Source organism: Prorops nasuta, unplaced genomic scaffold (assembly GCF_024137725.1).
Source record: "Prorops nasuta isolate Cenicafe-Biocafe unplaced genomic scaffold, Cenicafe_Pnas_1.2 PNAS00005, whole genome shotgun sequence".
NCBI classification, from domain to species: domain Eukaryota; kingdom Metazoa; phylum Arthropoda; class Insecta; order Hymenoptera; family Bethylidae; genus Prorops; species Prorops nasuta.
The window spans coordinates 7,114,936-7,138,287 of NW_027116802.1; the positions used below are offsets into that span (position 1 = coordinate 7,114,936).

The following is a 23,352-nucleotide window of genomic DNA, read 5'->3' on the forward strand; positions in this document are numbered from 1 at the left end:
AATATTGAACGTAAAATCGCGTTTAACGCTGAAGGGAGGGGGAGGAGGGACGAGACATTACAACGTTTTCGTCGATAAATAAAGCAAGCAGAATTTATTAACCGTGTAATACAAGCAATTCTCGATTATAAAAATAAACATTCAACGGTTAGAAATTTAATTTGAACACGCGAATATTTTTTGCTTGGAAAAAATGTGATTTCATCAGAAACTCGGTTTGTCCGGTCGATTCTTCATAGTCTAGCGATAAACCTCGATAAGGTTCACGCTTCGTTGAATATCGCTGTTTAATTTTCCGACGTGGGAGTCTTTGGTAAAAGAATAGGGGAGAGAAGTTTGCGAAAAGAAAGGAGGGGGAGGAGAGGCAGATGCTCGCACAGACTCTTCGCATATTCTTGTGGCTAAGCGATGCGAGAGCAATGAGAATTGATGGATTCCACGCTTAAGGAAGAAACGGTATTAAAAAATAAACAGATTCATGGCGAGATTTCAGATTGGCGAGTGAGTTGGGTCTTCGGATGTCTGAGAGGCAGACGGTCATGACTAAGCGATTCAAGAGTGACGAGACTCCCCATGTAGTTTCCACATTTAAAAGAAAAAATGTTATTTAAGCAATTTTTACAAATCCATTGCAAAATTACAACTGTGTATACTCGTTGTAAAAAAATGCTGCGTTTTTTGTCCATTAACCTACATATAATATATACAATTTAATACGTATTGTTAAGATCGATATCCAGTTGAGCATTACTTGGACACTGTGAATCAGGTCTCTGACAGTGATTACAAAAATTGTCGAATAATACAACTTAATTTATAAAATTAATTTTAATATGGCATTAAAAAAAAAAGCTGTATAATCCTAATTTCCTTTTTCCAATTTTCAATTAAAAAAAAAACCTTTAATACAAATGAATCTTTATTTGAATAATTGCAATTAAATATGTACTTGGTTTTAATAAATCACTGATTCCAATTAAATAGAAATTATTTGAATAAAATCAATAAACCATTTAATCAAATATCATTAATATCAAGCAAATATTTAATTGGCACGACGCAAAAAAATGTATTACAATCGAATAATTGTTTGCTTCTCACTGTAATAATTTAAGTCTCCTCGCAATTATACGCTACCCAAGACTCGCCTTAGACATTCGAAGAGAACTATACATTCTTATATCCAAGTATAAACAATACTAATCGAATAAAAATGGATAATCTTATCCTTAATATGTAGACATAGAAAGAAATTCTTATTAAAAAATAAAAAATTCCATACCGCGAGCTTTCACCCTGTGCGTATCGGCTATAAAAAAATCGTGGCTATTGCACATTCGCCTACATACTGCATGCTATGTATTATACATGCACCGTACATACATACGCAGGGAATCCGATGCGATGGGTCGAGGATATGCTTGGCAAGTGAGTTAGGAAGCCTAGGGGGAGATTGCGGGCAAATTAATTGGGCCGGGAGAAGCAGTAGCGTGTGCAATATCGATGCCGTGCAGACATAGAAAGCTTTTCCGACGTGGCGTCTATCGGAATATGCGATCCAAGTAATAACAAGTAACCGGTGAGCCTCGTTCCATCTTGGAATTTGGGTCATGGTATACCAAAGCTGCTGCAGTGTTCAAGCATTGCTTGCTTTTTACGCGTACCAAAGCTTCTATACAGTGCACACATACACAAAGAAAAGGAGAAAAAGAGAAGGGAGGGGGGGGGGGGGGGAGAGAGAGAGAGAGAGAAAAGCGGAAATTCTGCATTTACCGTCTAATCTGGCAGCTCGTTTCATTCCCCCGGCGATTTGTCCCGCGAAGCCATCTCGGCAGCGTTAAATCTACGGAGGCAATTTGGATATTGCCTAACGTCGGGTCGGATGTGACTCTTGCTCTTCTATGTAGGTGGGGATATAGGGGAATTTGTGGTAGTGGGAAAGGAGAGGGTGGGACTAAAAGCTAGATTGGGATGAGTCGCAAGAAGGAATCTTGGCCCGCGGCGCCGGGGCCCCTCGGCCCCCCCGGCCCCCGGCCCCCGGCCCCGGCCCCCGGCCCACAAGGCGAATGAGACAAGAGCGATGAGCCTCGCGGCGTCGTCTTCCTAAATGTCAGAAAGCTCATTTAGACAGCCTGGAATCAGTGCCAATTTCTGCAATACTCTAATCATACGAGGTATATATTTCTTATTCTGTGCTATATATATATATATATAGGTATGTACTACATAGGAGCACACATGTGCGTCACAGGAAATTGCCGACATCTTGCACCCTCTTCTCTATACTGAATTATTACTGATTTCCAAGAATTTCTGTAGAATTCATTAAAGGGGCTGGGGGGGGGGAGGGGTGATTGAAATGTAGATTGGCTCGATGAAAGGAATTTATTCAAAAGCTTCAGTCCTGTATCCTATTATATAAGGGTCAAGTGTTTCGAATTAAGTGTAAAAATTAGCGCCATCTCGGTTTTATCGTGCCACTCCGAGGAAGACAATGCGTTAGGGTTTTCGATTAGTATCGGGCATTCAGCTTGGGTCTCAAACTGGAATTACTGCAGGAGGGTGGATTCGGAGTGTCGACGTTGTCTCCGTAAAGCTGCGAGCGGAATCCTATCAGAAAGAAACCAAGTGACTTTTGCTGTGAGGTCAAGGAGAGAGGATCAAACTGGGAATGAGAAACTGAGATGGGAAAGAGTAATGGATGAAACGGGAAGAGTGTGCACGACGAGTAGGAATTTCGGCAAATTCCAAACCAGATAGAATAGTCGAGGATCGGGACTCGAATCGGGACCTGCTATTTATTGATGCCAACTGCACAAAAATATTTTCTTTTCCTGCCAGATTCGTATAATCAACTCTAATCTACTTATTAATTTGTTATTGTATCTCATTCTGTTCACAAAGCAAAATGCTTCTTTATATAACTTGTAGATTTTTACTTGGGAGTTTTTTTATAACTATCAAATTTATGATAATGGTGTAAACTAAATTATGTGGAATTACAGTAAAAAGGTGAATAATTTTATAACCTATATAGTTGATTACATTGAACTGTAGAAGCTGTAGTGTAACAATATTTATCGATATGCGAAATTATTGTACAATTATAAATTTACACAGAGTAGTAATTGTGCTGGATAATTCCGTTGAAACTTTAAAGCCTGGCATATATTTTTAAATCATATCGAACAAATTCTCATTTCTCAATAATTAGTTATTCGACTAGAGCAATCTAGAGCGATAAAACAATTTTTTACACTATACATGCACTTCTATTATATCGCAACGTAACAGAGTTATTAAGCCATACTACACAAAAAAACAGCATTACTGCCACACTCATAATCAATTCCAATCTCTTCAAAGTAACACCGAGTTTTATCTACATATTTTCCGCAAGTTAACGACAAAGCGTTCAAATTTTCCACGAGTCCATCAAGACCAATAACATATAATTTTTAATGCAATTACGACTCGAAATTCGTCTGTATCGACGCTCAGAAACATGAGAAAGTTGGCAGATTTCGGAAGAGTCAGAGAAGCGCGCCTTTCTGGACATTTTGTTATTCGACTGGAGGAATCTGGAGGGGGGTAGGGAGCTAGGCAATTTTGTTAGATTACGTTTGGATTCCAGCGATATGACATTTGAATCAGGAGACTTGGCAGGCAGAGAGGGATCGAGGGAAAAAATGTTGATATGGGGCTTGTGAGGGATATATGTAGGATGTATAGTGCGTGACGTGACAAAGCATAGCCGAGGAGGCGAAAGCGAAGAGGAATCCCCCCCCGAGGCAAAAGTGAAAAGATCCATTGGAACCGCGTCGTGGTTGTTAGCGAATCGAAGAAATCTAAGCAACGTCTGATGTTCCGTGTGTATATATATGTATATACAGTGGCGATATTCTTCTGACGTCAACGAGGAATACAAATGCGCATTCTCGTATCGGATTGCTCTTGTATCGCCCCTCTCTCTATTGACTAGCAGCAGATACGACAATCTAACGAGTTTAACCAACGTAAACGTATCCCTCCCCCACCCCCACCCCTCCTTCCACCGTTTTACTACTCCCATACTTCTCTTATCATTTTTACAACAGCCCTTACATTTTCTTCCTATTTTTCTCAATGTATTCCTCGCATCCTGCTTTCGTATCATCTCCATTTCTACTTTATACGAAACACTTTGATCCTAAAACTTAATAAAGACTCTCTTCCTCCAACACTATCCCTCTGGACTCTACTCCATTTTTTCTTCTACTGCATTGACCAAATTTCATCATTGTCTATCATTTTTATATATTTATATAGTGTAATGCGCATAAAACGAGTTTACGATTCCTTTGGGCCAAATGGGAGAAAAATACATATAGAAATATTAATAGGATTCTACATGGAAATTTCTTGGCTTCTTCCTTTTGTCGAAGATAGTGCCGTCCGTATATACGTTTTATTCGATACATACGTATAGTTTCTCCTTTATGCCAAGGGTTTCCCATATTTGCTCAATAATATTCGTCTGTTTATCGTTTCAGAATCTCTAGCCACCGCCGCGGGTCCAGTGTTCGTCGCGCCTGTCGGGAATCAGACGGCTGCTATCGGACGCGAAGCGATTTTCTCCTGCAGTGCTCAAAACATTGGAAAGTACAAGGTAATATATATAAGATGGTTTGATATAATTTAACGAATTAACTCTGTTATTGCCACGTGCAATATTTCGCTTTTAGACTCGAATCTCCTCTGCGGAATTGGTTTCTCAATAGTAACGGGATGATCTTTATATATGTATATACGCATCGGGTAGCTATAAATAAAGTACGTATACAGTGCTTGGTAGATTATCGTACGCCAGGAGAATTTCAAGCTGAGCACTGGCCACAGATTTGTATTCTCACCAGTCCTTTAATCCTCATATATCGAGCTATACGCAGCCACCGTCCCCTTCCTCTCCCCCTAACGCCAAGTAAAATTGATCTCGGCTATAAATGAACTTAAATTGCCTGTGAGTAAAAAAATAGTTTCATCCAGATCTTTGTTGCAACGTTATTAAGCTATTTGCTGAGAGATATTTTGCTGTTATAGCGCGAGTAGGAGAATGTAAAAAAAGCAAAATGATCTTTAAAGAAATTCCGCTCTTTTTTTTTATTAACGTTTTAGTGCAGCTCGTCCAATATTTTTTAATCATACTTAAATCAAATTCCTTTCATTTAACCTTTGTAGTGAATTCACCATCCATACATAATCTGCAATCTATATGGCATAGACGAAGAAACTATATAGTATTCCGTTTTGCAAGAATCGACCTAGATTCTTTCCACAGAAGTTTCGTGAAACCAAATTCAGGCCAACTGTTTTATAATGTAAATTAGAATTAAATTTTAATTATATATTCATAATTTAATTAAACCTCAGCGTTAAATTTTATGAATTACAGAGAGAAAAATTGGTTTTTCTGCATGCTTTATGACAGAAAGCTATATTCTGTATAAAGGAAATTAAATTACCCTTCATCTTTAACGATTATTTTCCACCAACGTATTTTCTTTATTCAAATCACATATTGTTTCTCTCTCTCTCTCTCTCTCTCTCTCTCTCTCTCTACCAGGCAGCACAATACTTTTTGCGTAGAATTATGCAACGAGTCATGGAATAATGTAAAAATATTGATTGCCGCCTATAATTGGACATTTATAATTATTCGTATAATACAGCAGTAATAGCCGCTTCGCATAAATTTATAAACTTCACATGGAAATATGTTGTTAATTGAAGCTAGATTAAATTTGTCGATAGTAGAGTTCATCGTTGTCGTTGCGCGATAAGAGAAATTATCTTAGGCCATTATACACGTCGTAATGGCGTCTGATCTACTTTGAAAAGCAAATATAGCAGAAATGAGGTGTGCTTAATATAATTAGAAAGCAGGTCACGGTTGATGTGCGTTATAAAACCGAGTGAAAATTATCGATAGTCGTAAAGGAATAATCGCAATCCGTTATATCTACGATTTATTATACGGTTCCTTCGCTCGAGATTATACATACATATATATACAAATACGAGTTTGATAAGGATGCAAATTTCAATTACGAACACGTAGATGTATACATGTATGCATATACACAATATACGTAATATAGACGAGACTCGGACGATGATCTTTCGAAAGTGAGATCCGATTAGAAGTTGGCGGAAAGAGCAAAATGGATCGTTCTTATATCGACTTAAATCGGTAACGCCGCGCTTATAAGATGATATCGGCTTGGGTCCGGAAAAAAATGATCATGCTGGGTCGGCGATTGTGCTTGGCTCTGGTGATCTCTTTTTCTCCTTTCTGGATTTTCCTTTTTTCCCCGCTAATCCCGTTCTATAGGATGAGAGAGAGAGAGAGAGAAGAGAGAATTTTCTCCCACTCCCCCCCCCCCCCTCCCCCTTATCCTTCCGTCTATATTTATTATTAAGTTCCTCGATCAGGATCTATAAATTCCTAAGGGTGCGCAGGTAACAGAGAACTCTCGCATTTTCCAGTCGAGCGTCGCGACAGATTTCGACCGTAAAGTATCTTGCCTAGATGAAATATCCCCCCCCCCCCCTATCTATATAGAAAGCTGCTCGCGTTGCGGCCAAGCTCGGATTAAGATAAGCTCGCTCTCCCCCATCATCATCCAACCAAATAGTTTTTCAAGACGAATATAATCCATTAGACAAATTGTTTAATCTCCAACATTCATCCCCCCTCCCTTCGGTAGTTCAACGGAGCGTCGCTTAAATTCGTATGATTTTCGACAGCCTCTCGCTCTCATCCCGACGATCGAATGATTATGTCTGGATCGAAGCGAGCGAGCGCTATTTAAGAGCGTAGAAAGTGTGATTTTCTGGCAGATTGCTTCGCCAGGGATTTTTGTTAGGGGCGGGATAAAAGGGAACAAAGTTCGGACAGATATTTTCGCGAGAATAATGTTAGCGTAGCTGCTGCGGAATATGTACGTTTCGCATTGTGGTTGCTCGTCGGCGTAAATGGCACAGGGATGCGAAAAGGGAATATGGGGGAAGCGAACGGTAATCATATAGCGTTTGTATCCGGACCATTATCTACCGCACACACGGAGAAGAACCATTGAAACCAAAAATTTTACGAAAATTCGCGAATTCGCGTTGAAGTTGTATATATAAATTTTATGTGCGATGATGAATATATATTATGGCCAATTGAACTGATTGATCTTCATTGCATCGATTTCTGAAGAATCGTTATAAATGTTAACTCTGTATGCGGTTGGAAATAGAATGAAGAGAGCAGAATGATAATTGTTTAAAACATGTGTTGATAAAAAATGATATAACATTATTGAGATAAAAAGATTGATAGATTTTCTTGTACAATTATAAAACTGATGAGATATTTATACAACAAATTGCATAATGATATACGAAGATTGCGACCAAGGCTATTTTAACACTCCACATATTAAGGAGTTTGCAAATATTCGCACGAATCTTTCTGCTCGTTAAGTATTGTGTGAGACGATATTCTTGACAATTGAAGTGGTCGGATTTTCTCGCATTATAATGTAAGAAGGAGAGGGAGAGATTTGCGGGAAAGAAAGGAAAAAAAATCATGGAAAAGCGTGCAAGACGAAGGAAAAAGAAAAATGCAGTGTGATATTCGCAGAAAACCTCCAAGTACGTTTGTTATCATCGGACGTTGCGGTTGTACGGTAATTTCCCGTGCCGCGTGTAAAAAGCTCCCCGCACGGTGCTTTCCGCGTAACGACAATGGCTTTTGTAACAGACTTTCGATCGAAAGTCGTGCTCACCACCGCAAACGACCGATACAAACGAGGAAACCAGAAGACACTGCCCCCTTTTGTTTACCGATCTCATTAATTTACTAATTATATACCCTGAACACGCAACGTAAAAAAATATGTAAAATTACAACGACTCTCGTAAAGAACCTTGTACAACCAAAACTATCGCGTAAAATTGCATTAAAAGAACGATAAATGCAGAGGTATCGATATCAGATAAATTACAATTATTTCACCAATATAAACTTGAAACACGGCAGTCTTATATAACTACTAAAAAATTCACGTTTCATATCCTCAGTTCACAGTAAATACCTCGAAAGAATTCTATTAGAAATTAACTCTTAAAATTCACAACATAAGAGCAGCCCTTGAGCACTGAAAAGACAATTACAAAGAGAAATATGTGATATTCGATAGGGGATAAATATATCGTTGAGGTATTGTTATCACGTATTTTGGTCGTAATGTACGTGTATGGGATAACTTGGACTTCCGGTTTCAAGTTTCCAAGGAAAAGCAACGCTGTGAAAAGGGTCCGATAGGGGGGTTGGGTCAGTTACAGGCTGAACCATTCTGCTGGTTGGATTTCGAGCAAAGCGCATTCTAGGAAGTCATTAAGTTGTTCGTGTTCCGGGTCGTAGATGGAGACCGCGCGACGGAAGACGAGAAAGGGGTTGGTAGGGGGTTGGGGAGGGGGAGTGGAAAGAGGAAGAGCGAGGCAGGTGTTGGCTGTAAGGGATGAGGGTGTACGATGGTAGGGTTGATGGGGGGAGGGAGCAGATCTGGTACTCGAGTCGAGAGTGCAGGAGTTGGGTCGAGTGGAGCAAGTGAGAAATCGCAAATGGATTTTGCTGCAGGTCGGATGGCTTCGGGCTTCGGATCAGACGATTCTCTCGATTCACACGAGAACTGTGACGCAAAATCAACGTATCACCGTCTCGTACGAGAGTGGCGGAAGTTCCGGTTCTGTAGGGGTCACCGGAAGCAGTCAGGCCGCGGAGGAAGTCGTCAATGGCACGTGGCGACTACACATTCGTCAGCTCAAGGAATCGGACAGGGACTGCTACATGTGTCAAATCAACACCAGCCCGATGCTCTCCGTTTTGGGATGCCTCGACATACTCGGTAAGCTTTATTCCTTTTCACCTATCGACCCTCCTTCCCTTTTGGCATTCCCTTTTCTTATCATTCTCGTAGATATTTATACAGGATATAAGAAAATCTCTTTAATATTCTGTAAAAAACGCTTTTAAAAACCCTATTGATGAAATTTAAATTAGATGAGATATTAAACAAAAATATTGATAAGCTGAGACATACAGGATGTATAATATTTTAATCTTTCCAATGAACAGGGCTCGGGAATTTTTTCACTTTTCAGTTGTTTACTATAATCAATAACAAAAAAATCCCTCTATATATTGGTAACTATAATAAATGGTCGAAAAGTGCGAATATTTTCGAGTCCTGGCCTAAAACATAAAGATTGATACAGATGTAAGAAAATGATAGCTGGATAACTATTAGAGACGTCAATTTTTTCTTAGGACCATTCCGAACCTCCTTTCCATTTGCCTTGAAAAGGTCTTACGCAAAAAACTGACGTCTCATAGAGTTACGCGGATAAATCAATTTTTATGTTTTAGCTCTAAGGCGTCATAAGTGCCTTTACTGCATATTATATATATATATATATAGAGCCAAGTGAATTCTTATGTCCATGCTATGGAGTGATTTAAGTGATATACCCTGTATTATAATATTTTAAGGCCAATCATATTTCACGCTAATTACACTACGCGATGCCATCTGATGTAACTTGGCGATAATTATCTCCTCAACGTTCAACGTCGAGGCTGGCTCTCAAAGGACGTTGAAATAAAGATGTTTCATCTTTTGCCTGGAATAATTATTACATAATATATCCGCTTTATCCGCTCTTTGATCGATCCAGCTTTTCGTCGAGATTGCAAATTGTATCAAGCTAGTTGGGATGTCAGGAGTAAATTTACACATTAGGGATTCTATTAGGCTTTTATTTGCTTTTAATTAAGGAATTACGCTAGCTCAGCGAATAGAGTCGAAATGAGGATTAGCGTAGGAAGCTCTGGTGCATTTACATCAAGTACTCTCAATATTATGTATAGACATATAATCTTAATTTAAAGTCACCGTAAACAATTAATGTTTAATACAACGAAAAAGTCTTATTTTTTCACCGCGAGAAGACTTGAAATCTGGCGCATTCCTCGGCTAAAAAATTCCGGTGGAGGAATCGGAGTAGCTAAAAAAAAGAGACGGGATGGGAGGAGGAGGGGGGGAGGGGGGGTGGTGGCAGAATCATAAACGGATATTAATCTCTCAGATGTATAAGAGCGCCTCGTCGCAGCGCGACGTTCTCTCCAAAATCGTGGCACGCTCCTCGCGAAAGCCTTTTAAGCGGAATAATTTCCTTCGGTGGCGATTTCTCGGCTGGAAATTTAATAACGCAATCGGCAAGATTCCCTTTTCTCGCACTCTTCAGCATTCTCCTTTGCGAACACCCGGGCCCCATTCAGTACCACCCTCTTTTCTTTCATTAGAGCCACCGACCAGAAGAAATTATATTTTGAATTATATATTTCTCTTAGGTGAAAAGATTATTGAACCCATTCGTCCAAGCTTAGGTCTGAAAACTTCCACGTCGACGATTGCGTCTACGTGGAATGAAAGTCAGTCCTTCTAGCTCCAGTTATATATTGGATCCGTGCCAATAAGTCAATCAATTTATTTATCTATCTCTTCACCTTAACTTGGACGGTTTCAATTATGGCCGAGTGGCCGGGCCCTCGTTTAACGCAAGATTACGTGACACTTTTACCCACCCCATGCACTTGCATGTGTGAACGCGGTGATGAGAAAAGTGTTGCGAACTTTTAATGAATATTACATCGGTTTTATTGTAACAAATATTATTAATGATGGAGGAAAAGCGTGAAAGCTTTTGCCCTGCACTCAATTCCCATGGAATATCCTACTTTGAAGTAAATTGATTACGCGCTTCATGCGAGTTATCTCTTTTTCTGCTTTGTTCCCGGAGCGAAACAAGATTTATAAAACTCTTCCTCTCTTTTATATATGTATATATATATATGTGACGCCATGGTCGCGGTGTCTTGGGTATTAATTACTTTCGATTTAATCGTCAACTTATTTCATTCTCACGGTTGTTTTAAGGCTAGTCGTACAGTTATATCCTCCTGAGATGTGCAGTTAGCGAACGGGGCCTGCTTCTTATCCTATATATATATATACTTTCTTCAATCCTTCGCGAGACTTTTTTTAACGACTTCAGATAAGACTTGGGATTTATCCGCGGTAATTAAAACTCTCTCCGTAGTAACAAAGATTTTTAATTTTTTTACGACTGGCAATGGAAAATCCTCGATAAAAAAGAAGCGGATCTTGCTTTATCTATATCCGAGACCTTTCCGTTTTATCCTTTTTCGAAAATCGTGCATGTATCTTCGTTAAATTCGCCCGTCCAAGATTTCTTCCACTTTCACTACCATTATTATTATTATCATCATTAAATCATATATATAATATAGACACTTTGGAGGAAACGTTGCGTCATGAATTTAAATCATATCCATCATCTCTATATCAGTTTTATAGATTTATACATCCCCTCTTTCCCATCAACGATACACCCCAATGTAAGATGATGAATTTAAAAGCCCATGGCCTAGCTCTTCTTATATGAATACATTTATCCTCTGTTACATCCCCTCTGTCCTATATAAATGCGAGACGCGTAACATGGCAATATAATATCGCGTTCGAGAGAGAAAAGACCACAATTTGTCTTGATATTTCAGTGCCGCCTGATATAGTTTCCGGGAGCGATACCAGCGCGGATCTTGCGGTTGCTGAGGGGGACAACGTGACCTTGAGCTGTAACGCCACTGGGCGGCCTACACCGAGGGTGTCCTGGAGACGAGAGGATAACCAACGTATTCTCGTAAGAAGCTCGTCCACCGGTACGTAACGATTCTAATAAACCTAGTTCGTGCATGCCAACCTTTGCTTCCAAGACACTCCGCTACACGTTGTATAGTATATGTATATATATATATAGAAACTCTGTCCAAATTTAACAACCCATGCACTCACACAGAAGCAAATGTTTACTTCCAATTCTCAACAAACCCTCCTATAGCCACCCCAATGGCTACAGTAATCTCTATTTCCGTTACTCCAATCACGATCCTAATAAATTTTACTTGTCCATAAAAATTATAAAAGCCACCCTATCTTCGTATAGCACTATACAAGTTTAACGACCGAAATTAATTACATTCTTGCAAATTCCAATGGAATTTCATTATGAACGGAATTTTTTTAATTATTAGTTTTAAACTGGTTTATGGAAGCATAAAGGCATCCAGGCCCCATTGAAATCTGCTGAAACTTTCAGGTTTTCTTTAATTCTGGTACTATACAATAATGAAAGTGTTATATATGTTCTGATTATTATTATTTTGTAAGATATGTGCATTTTTTTAATTATATTATGGGAGAGAGAGAGAGTGTGTATGTGTGTGTGTATGTGAGAGAGTAAGATGAAAGAAACATGTGTCGTAATAGCTGCTGCTGTAATGGGAAACTTAATAGGTGAATGTTAAGCAGCTCTAGGCCATAATGGGTGTCGTTATCAATCCAGAATCGCGTACTCAATTAACGGATATTGCACTAACTCTGTACGAAAGCGAGAATCAATATCTGCTATAATATGTTGCACACGTGTGCCCTAAGAGGCATTAATGTGCGTATTCACTATCAGATCCTCCTCGTCTACTGCTTGTGTCAGGGACGTTGCATTAGCATCCAAGTCTAAAGATTCGATTCATCACGTCCATCAGGTCTTATACCGTGGGACTAATTAGTGCTGTCAATGATAAGAGTCGAGTGTATATATAGGATTCGTAAGATTTATCTTAATACCAACTACAAAGAGCCAAAGTTAATCTTGCTCCACTCCATCACTAGGATAAATCAGTACGTGCTTCTGTGCACTATATATATACGAATTTTACTTAAACAATAATTAACCTTTCGAACTAAACCAAATGGAAACGAAAAATCAGGCCAACTTCTGTACGGATGAAAATTTAAAAATGAATTAAGGTAGTGCTTCGTACATTATTCAAATATAACGTCCGATATTTATTAATAAATACTATAGGATATGGAACGGAAGATGAGAGTATTTTTATGGCACGTGACTCGTATCAGCTTCCGTACACTATAGCTGATAAAAGTATTTGAAAAATCTCAGTAGTTGCATGAAACCATTTTCAAGAGTGACTTTATCTCTCTACAGGCTGAATGTCTATAAATGGTCAGATATATTTCTCAAAACTAGCTAAAGTTGGAAGAAATTTACATAAGATTATTATTCTATGACTTTTAATAAAGAACAAAATACTAAAATTTAATTTTTTTATCGCATATTCTAGTATTTTATCTCGAGAACTTTGCAACACTTTAATGATGTGACATTTCCTCCAATCGTTCTCTAGATATTTCGATTTTAAATTTTATATAGGTGTAAGTTTATCTGAAGTAGTGTGCGTGCATATTCGTTATGCGACACACGCGAAGTGACTCAACTACTTATAACTTTAAATCGTAAAGTTTAGTGAACTAGTGGATAAAATTATACATTAATACAGTATTTTAGATACATCTTTATTTCAGTTGCCATAATATACAATAAAATTAAGGGATTCTATTTTAAACAATCAAAGTAGTTTTTACAGCTCTGATAAATACAATTAATTTTATTTAATTGCATTTTATTCTTTATGAAATTTAAAATTATGCAAAGGATTATGATGAAAATTTCTTCTTACTTCAGCTACCTTTGATATGTTTATCTGGACATGTATATATATATATATATATATATATCTACTGCATAGACAAACACTCTGTATATTGTTTCGAGGAAGTATTGTACCTATACGTGAGGGATTATGCAGGATGATGAAATTAGAAGGTTTATGGGAAATTAAGCGATAGCTTGGAAGAGTCAAGTGGATCTTTAAGATTGGTGGATGCAATAGCTATATGACGAAGCATTTTAGAAAGTAGGTACACAGATTGGGTGTAGAACAGAGGGAAGAGGGTATAACGAGGAGGGTCGTTGAAACAAGCCCCACTGCCTGAATTTGCCTTAAAGACGAGGAGGGGGTGGGATACCCTTCATGGTGTCTCGAACCGTGTGCTCACACGAGCGTGCTAGTCACACAGATTCGAGAACTCGCTCACGTGCACTTTATAGGAGAGAGCGCGAATTGGATATACGCGGGCCCACGCGCACACCTAAGTACACGTATGTGTACATTTTCATGCCCGCCAAGTAGTTACGAACTTCCAACTTTACAAAACTTTGCCCCACGTAGCACGTTTCTGCATGCTGGTATGCAAGATGAACCTACCGAAAATTAGTGCCTCCTACAACATTAACATGTACATTCAAAGACTTAAAAAAAAGTTCTCCCCCAATTTTCGTACAAATTTATACGTCCACTGACCGTTCGGGTATAATCGCATCGTCACAGTGGAACAAACTTTTTAAGAAACTTCTCACTGAACAACTTTCATTCCAAAGTCTACTGTAATATATATACTCGTAAATTTTATTAATTAAAGCATTAATTTGATTAATTCATTTATCACGTTAACGAATATTTATTATATTTTCAATCTGTCAATTGATAATAAAATATTCAAGTTACAAGCTCGTCTTAACTTTCACTGGTTCTTCCTGCTAATATTAAGGATGATCAATATATTTTCTGCCCAAGGTACTAGCTAAAAGGCGTTAATAATTCACCAGGACAGAAAATAAAACTGTAAAAGTTATTTTCGCAAAGACATTGACGCAAATAAGATAAAGGAAACTTCATCTTGTACAATTTTTACCAGCAGCGGTTACTTTCTCAAGTAGAACTATAAAGTAGGTACTCGAGTTATGGTTAACTTTGTAGCGTAGTTCTTCGAGCTATTGAAAGATTTTTAATTCGCGATCGCAGAAAAATAATAAGTGTATATATAGCTGACGTGGATGTTGGAAGTTTAGGGAGTAAAGATTTTCGAGTAGCGAGGTGTAGAATAGAAGCATGTATAAGTTTGGCGGTCGTTGAAACAAGTTGTGTCGCCTCGAGTTCTCTTCGTGACGAAAGGGAAGGCTCTCTATGCAAGCTGAGGGTACGACAGTACAGGTTGCAATTGGAAGCTTCATCCACGTAAGGTGTACCATTCTAGTGATTCCTACAGAAAAGGTGTCCGGTTAAGTCATGCCCAACCTGTAATTCCTTCAAAACAACAAATTTTAAAGATAACATTCTTATTATTTCTTTTTATCGCAGACCCTTAATGAAGATATTATTCAGAATTAAATATGTCTTAATTGGTACCTTATTCTTATTAGTCTCCGCGGATTGTTCAGAAGGTACATGACAATATGAGAAGATCATTGCATGGGTAATACCAATGCAGGTACAGAAATTAGAAGTTTGCACGTACTTGCGGCTCTACGAGCGATTTTTTCTTGGCGTTAGAGCTACAAAAATATATAGAGTTTTTGCAGCACATATTTTAGAATTTGCTACGAGTGCGAGACTCACAAATGCCAACTAGAACACAGATAAACTGAGTGCGACATTACGTTGCAATTTGAAGCTTTATCTACACAATGGTACCAATTTAACAAATCACACACATTCAAGTATAAAACTGACACTTGCGTACACAGCGCGAACATTTGGTCAGCACTTTAGAGGGTATCTCACACAGGCTCCGATTTATACTCCACTAAAGAAAAGCATGAAGTTTCCACACATCCTTATTAACATTACCCTCAAAGGTCGGCTCGAAAACTTCAATTGGTACCCATGTAGCAATCACCTTATTTTATCTTTTCTGGCACCACGCATTAAGTAAATTCTGGTCTACTTTACAATCGCAGAAAAGTAATACGTAATACCTAAGAAAAATTACTTTCAATTCAAATAAATAATTATTATATGTATATATATATATTAAAATAGTGTTACAATATTGAATATTTTCTTCATATTAATAAAATTTAATTAAATATAAATTAAAATTTATTTGATTTCAATAATTCATATTAAATGAAATCATCAGTTATTTATTAAATAAGCTTACCTTTGATTACAACTATTTAATTTTGACAGTCTACAGTTAATTGACAAGATGAAAGTTTAAAGGTTCAACATTTTCAAATACTGCATGTTAACGGTAAAATTGCGGTTCCCAATTTGGCCAGAGTGTTTGAGTATGTTGCAATTGCAAGTTTTATCCACACAATTGCACCAGTTTAACGAATCACACATATACGAGTAGAAAACTGACACTTGTATACAGACCACAGGCTGTAACGTTATGAAGTTTTGATAGTCAGCGAAAGTTTGGTCAGCACTCTAGAGGGTATCAAGCTCGCGCGAATTCATATTCCACTAAAGGGAAGATGAAGTTTCCACACATTCTTATTAACATTGCCTTTAACAGTCAGCTCGAAACTTCAACTGGCACACGGTGGTCGTCCCAACTTTTCTTTTGTATAGCGCATTAGGCAAGTTCACATTAGTCACCTAAATAACGAACTGTGCAAATGGAAAAATTTTTAATTCGTAATCACAGAAAAATAATACGTGTAGCTGACTAAAATATAGATTAAAATTTTAAAGAGATTAAAGGCTCCATTTTTGAATTGCCACGAGTGTTTCACTCTTAATTGCAATTGAGGCCTTTCTTAACAATATTTTATATAAATTTAACAAATCGCACATGTACAAGTAAAGAACTGTCATGACGTACAGAGCTCAAAGTGCACAGTTATGAAGTTTTGATAGTCAGTGAAAGTTGGTCAGCACACTAGAGAGTATCAAGCTCGAATTCATATTCCACTAAAGGGAAGATGAAGTTTCCACAAGCCCTTATTAACCTTACCCTCAAACCTAGTAGCAAAATTGGTACCAATGGCATAAAAATGACCGGGATTTCTCGACGTTATAATAACGCTAAAGTGATCAATTTTACTAGCTAAGAATAATCAGCTTTGAAACTTCAACTGGCGTTTAACGATGCTCTCAGGTTTTCTTTTTTAATACAATAAATAGATTCTCTTTAGTTGTTTATATAACCCTTTAACGCAATCTGCTGAAAATGAACAATTCGTATACCAAAAGTCTTTCGAAGAGAGAAGTTTTCAGAGTTAGTTTAATTCATCGGTATTGCTATTTCCGAGGTCGTTGAATCAAAATCGGATGTTAAATTTTCATAAATACATATTGGGTTTGATGCGATTTTTTTTATCCATTGGCACATTATATAAATCAAAATAAAAGTATTCCTAGCAATTTCATTCTGTATTTTTCCAAATTTGACAATAGATTTGGATTTAGCAAACTCAAAAACCTATAAAGCATCCAAGGGAAATCAATTGGAAATAGGCTATTGTATTTTTTGTATCATGTCGCATATACGCGACATGACAGAAATATGCACGTGTGGTCTACATGCGACATATACACCACTGTTAAGGGGTTAAATAGCACAAACTGCAAAAATTGAAAAATTTTTAGTTCGCAATCGGAGAAAAATAAAACGTGTAGCTAGCTAGAAAATTGAGAAAGATCCTTATATGGATTGAGAGTGTGTCAGTACTTTGCAGTTGGAATTTTTATTCACATACAATAGTACTAATTTACTGAATAACGCACGCATGTATACGGGTAGAAAACTGATACTTTCGTAAATGAAAATTTTTTCTTCACTATATTTCACACATTTAACCTTTCCCTAAATAGCCAGATTGAAAATTTCAACTAGCATATATCCGTCGTCCCAGGTCTTCCTTTGTAACTCTTTAATCAAATTCTCGTTAATTACTTAAATAACGAATTAGGAAAATTGGAAAATTTCCAGTTGTTAATCAAAGAAGAATAATACGTGTAGCTGGTTAAAGTACAGAACAAAATTTTAGTAAAATTCAGAAGACATCCTATGTCGATTATGTGGGTGGTTGGTTGCAATATTAAAAGCTTTATCCACCATGCACTCACTTGTACCAATTTAACGAATCATACGAAACAAATAGAAAACTGTCACTTACGTAAAATGAAAATGTATTCGACATTAGGGAAGCTATCAAGCTCCAATTCATATTCCACTAAAGGTAAAATAAAGTTTCTATACAGATCTTTATTAACAATGCACTCGATAATAGTCAATTGGAAAACTTCAAGATGCGTCTGGCGGGCGGGCGGTCGGTCAGTCGTCCCAGCTTTTCTTTTATAGCGCATTAAGCAAATTCTCGTTAGTTACTCAAATAATGATCTGCGCACACATCTTTTTGCCATACATCCTTCTGCCGCACCACTATTCTCTCGCCGAGGACCGACAAGTGTACAGTTGAGTAAGTGCGAACCGTTCTCGAGTACAAATATTCAGATTGGATGTAAAACAGGGACAAGAGTCGGTGTTTAACGAGCCAGATATCGCTCGGTCGAGATCTTCCTCCTCAGCTTCCATTCAGCTTCTCATTTGGAAGAAAGTAAGTTCATCATCCTTCCAGCAAGAAAAGCCAGCAATATACGAGTCCCTGGCTATTCAATTTCCAGTCGGTGACGTTCGCTTCTTCTTCACAAAACTTCATCGTGTGCACGAAGATTGCGATGGATAACCTTTTATAGCGAAAAAGACAAAAAAAAAGGAAAGAAAATCACAAGAGTTGGTCACTTTTTAGTTTCTCTGGCAATCTGATACTGTGCCAACATAATTAATACTATATAGTAGGAGCTTGGGGATGGAAAATTTGATAGAAAGAAGTTCATGGTGGTAGTAAGCAAATGTGTATATATACACACATAATACATACTGTACTGAGAATATAACACGTTCTTTTGCTTGTAAAAGGATACATCAAGGCGCTGTGCAGCAGAGTTAATTGTGGAGGCCAGGAGTTTCAAGTTCGTGAATATTAGCTTGTACAGTCGGGTGAAGCAAATGTTTCATGTATATATATATATATATATATATAGGTACTCCCACTGTGGCTTTTCAGCTTTTCGTTTTTTCTTTTTGATTGACCTACAAATATTAATCAACGCATACAACATTTGTTATTTATATAAATTTTTTAATTATTATTATGAAATAAAATTGTTCGGAGAAGAGTCTATAACGATGGTCAAGAAACAAAGGAAAAATGATAAAATTGGTGAGGGAACTTGTGTGGGAAACAAATGCTGCACTTATTATTTATTAAAAAAATCCTTGACCATAAAAGCATCTGTAAGGAAAGAAAAAAATAAAGGAAAAAAGAGGAAAAGTTGATGAGCGAAGTTGTATGCAATGAGAAACATAAATATACTGCAGAATGGCTGCACTCGATTATTATTAAATAAATCTTTCGCCCCATAGAAATGTCTTTATATAAGGAAGAAGAAGAAGGAAAGGGGAGTTTAAGAAAATTATGAGGATATTTCGATGGGAAATATTTGCTGTGTCGGACTGTACCTTTGAGAATTGGCGCATAGCAGCGAGAGAGCGAAAGGGGGCAGTTTCAAGCTGGAGCCACATTCACGCTCCTTTTCATTCCGGCTGCAGCGCTGAGATGAGTCAGTGAGTTCGGTTAATTTGTTAGTTACTTAAATATAGCCATTTGGCGCTGCGCGTTTGTTTCAGCTCGCCTCTTTTCGCCCTGGATCGGTAAAAGGAAAATCCAAGAGAGCTATACCGAAAAGCCAAGCATTTTGCGAATGCAAATAGGCAAACTAGCTGTAAAGCAGCCACCAAGTGTATTCAGCGTAAAAGATCGCTCCGAAACAAGTCTTGCATCTTGAAGTTGCGTTGGCCAACCACTTTACGTTGCGTATAAATTTATGCCTTTGCTATGTGGTTAGCTAAAGGAGGGGGAGGGGGGGGAAGTGTAATACGGTACACCAAACTCTTTCAATCTACGTGCACAATGCTTACGGCTCAAAACTCTTTGAGCAAATAATTTTTGGCGCCACAAGTAGCTAATATCTTCGAAATATATTTTATACCTACTCGGGAATTCCTCATTTTTCTTAACCCAATTTGTGTATTATATCGACTATTCTTTTTGTATATTTCTATGTTTCACCTCCTTTAGCGAGTACATCCTTTATGTATATACTTTGACCTAATTACTTGACACATATATATATATATATATATATAAATACCTATAGCTGATGTAATCATTTCATTTCCTCGACACACTTCATTTTTTCCCTCACAGTCAATATTCATCCAAATTAGTGTAAAATACAGCTGCGATATATATATATATATATATATATATATATATATATATGTTGCGTTAATTTTATCCCGTAGAAATACAGAGTGGATGCATGTTTTCTATTTGCCATGAATACATTATAAAGTTAATGGTAAGAAGATACACGACTAAAAGCTTGAAACATAAAAGTTTCTCTCTCTAACTAGTATATATATAAACATATATAGTAGATTAAAATGCAAAAATACACGTTGGCCAATAAGCGATTTTTTCTGAATTTTTTAACATTTATGGGACGATAAAAGACCGAGAGAGTTTGCTCTTTTCTTTCTACTTTGTATTACCTGTATATGTTGCAACGCAAAGGCTCGAGTCTACACATCGATGTATGCGAGATAAAATTGCAAATTTCATTCGGTTAGGGTATACAAATAAAATATAAAGTTTCTGCAACAACGAGTATTTGCATGTCGACAGAAGAATATCGTATCAATTTATGTATCATTTTTATTCATTATATTCCACGTAATTCGCTAATTAGACCTCGCTGAAACGAAGATATTTCAGTGGAACTATTTTGGAAGAACGAAGAATAATGTGGAGGGGGTGGGGGGGGAGAGAGAGAAAGAACGTGCGCGCGCGCGCGATTAGAAATAACGATAAATAATTGCTAACATTTGTATGACTATAAGGTAATATTCGCGTCGGATTTATATCTCACGTTTTCTCAGCGGACTTCCAACCTACTTGTTTACTGTATTTCAATGTTGAAGTTTACACCCGCGTAAATAATTTCTACTTGCAAAATAGTTATCAGAGTTATAATATTATTTCTGTTATGTTAATGGAGCGACAGCTGTAAACTTTCCCAGCATCTTCAAAGTTTTACCAGAAAAATCGACGTTTCAGAAATTCCTAAACTTCTAAAGGGTCGAATAGCTAAAAATCAATATTATTCTTACAAATTTGTCAATGGCCGAAATTTCCTAAATATACGCAGGGATAATCAGATTCATTTGGGGCAAATGACGAGAATTGTGAGGAAGATAAGTATAGCGAGGCATTAGTGTACTCCGGAATGTTTTAAAACGTAACGGGAGATTCGCACTCGCGTTTTAAGCAAATATATATAGCAGTGCAGCAAGTAGAATATGCGATGCTATATGCGTTCGTATTCTAAAACAGCTGGGTCAAGGTATAGGATGTCACGTTAGTTTAGTTATACGTGTATACTACTGAATGTATACCATATATCTAGTTGAAAGCTCTGTTAACTTTACTATGCTGGTGAAAACTTTGAGTATATCGATGCAGGATAGCTTGGCAATTAAAATATACATATACATATAATATTCTCTCGCGCTGAGTGGTATTGAGTTGAAAGAAGCAAATTGAATATGTGCTGCGCACTATATAAACTGCTGCAGTATAATATATTTAAGGGTGTAGAATTCTAGAGATGCAATTTGAAGCAGTATAAAAGAGTTTGGAGCGTTGATGTATTTCGAGCAAGACCATTTCATATTTTAGCAGCTTCGTAGCACCTTGGGTGACGCATTGTAATGCACAATGCATACAGCGCTTGAATCTGTACTTTGCGCACAGGTAGTGCCATATTTTTCAGCTTGCTTGTTAAGCTTATCAAGCTTTTGGTGAAACGACAAGGATTGAAAGCGCGCTTGGGAATGCGCGTATAAAAGCACGCATATATATATATATATACCAAGGTACATATATAGAGTGATGGTAAAGTAGAAATGGAGAATGTTGGGGGGGGGGGGTTAAGAGAGAGAGAGAGAGAAATTACGAAAGAGTCATTTGTGAAAACTCGAGTTTGCTGAAACTTTGGACTGTGTGTGTGCCTTATTTCGTGCAGAACGACCCTCGATTTCGCGGCTGCTTCCAGTGGCGTGTATTTTTCTGCAGGTCCTTATCAAGCCACCTTTCCTTTCAGCAGGTTAAACCACACAGAGAGTAGCATACGAGAAGAGACTGGCCCAGTCCAGTTTTCTTACGAGCTTAACAAACTCGTTAGCGCTCGCTCACTTGGCGAACTCGTTAGCTACCTAAGTAGTGAATTAAGCATATATCTTCCTCTTCCTCTCTTCCAGCCCTACACCTCGTCCTAACCTCACTTTTGGGCTCTAACCCCTTCTCACTCAGTACTTTCATCCAATATTTCACAATCTTCAGTATATTTATCAATGCAATGGACTTTGTGTGCTATATTAGCAGCATATATTTCTCTCTGATATGCATCTCCTCGCTATGTATACGAGAAAAGAGAATAAAAAGAAAGCTTTAGAATTATTTCTACAAAGCAGACGCTTCACAAGGATGAATGCAAATAACTGTTTAGCCTTAAAGGTTTAAATTTATAAGGCAAACGAGCGACGAAAATAAACAACGTAATTTGCGAAATTAATTATACACCCTATCTTTATTAGCGCGCTTTACTACTAATAAATCGTGGTACAATTATCACGATACATAGATTAAGTGCTGCCTAGTACATATATTATCTCGTTGTATCTCACGTAAGGGAATGCGCGGGATTAGCTAGTAGCGATAAACGTCAGCCTATATTTCGATGACGAATAAACTGCAGGTTGCTCGAAGCTAGCAATGCGTATAATTACGTACGATATCAGGAGCTAGAGGGAATTGACCCGTCGTAATTATACAAACGATTCGATTGCATTAAGCGTTGATTGATATAAGAGAAATGTCTGCCATGAAAAGAGTCAGAGAGAAGGAAGGAAGGAAGGAAGGAAGGAAGAAATTTCAATATTTGCCGCATACATAAGTCTGTTCTTCCTCGCTTGATTCTCCCTCAATTTTTCCATCTCTGTTGAAATGGAAGATGTCGAATGGCTGAGTAAGAACAGCTGGAGATTTATGATTAAAAGAGGCGGATACTGGGCCTGAGCTGAGTGGGGTGTCAAGGGAAAGTCGATAACGGAACTAGTTATGCGTTTATACAGCAGCTATCCAAGAATCTTGTCACTACTATACCTAAATCTTACGTTCAACGATGTTTTCAGTCTGCCTGTTGTTTGTTTGCTTGTCATAACGGTCTTGGCTTTATTGGTTTGAAAGTACATAGGTACGTGCGTTGCACTGCGCTGGTGTGTGCGTGTGTTTACAAGCGCGATGGAGCGGAGTAAAGGGGGGATTGGAGGCTAGGCGGATTGG

General features: G+C 37.7%; 1 protein-coding gene across 1 annotated transcript in view; it reads left to right on the forward strand.

Moving 5' to 3' along the window:
• The window catches only part of LOC136773357 (lachesin-like), a 61,244-nt gene that overhangs the window by 35,307 nt on the left and 2,585 nt on the right, over positions 1-23,352 (forward strand). The window contains exons 2-4 of the mRNA XM_066726981.1: positions 4,533-4,648; positions 8,669-8,936; positions 11,672-11,833. Of these exons, the coding sequence (XP_066583078.1) occupies positions 4,533-4,648; positions 8,669-8,936; positions 11,672-11,833 (546 nt within the window). The remainder of the gene's footprint in view (positions 1-4,532; positions 4,649-8,668; positions 8,937-11,671; positions 11,834-23,352) is intronic.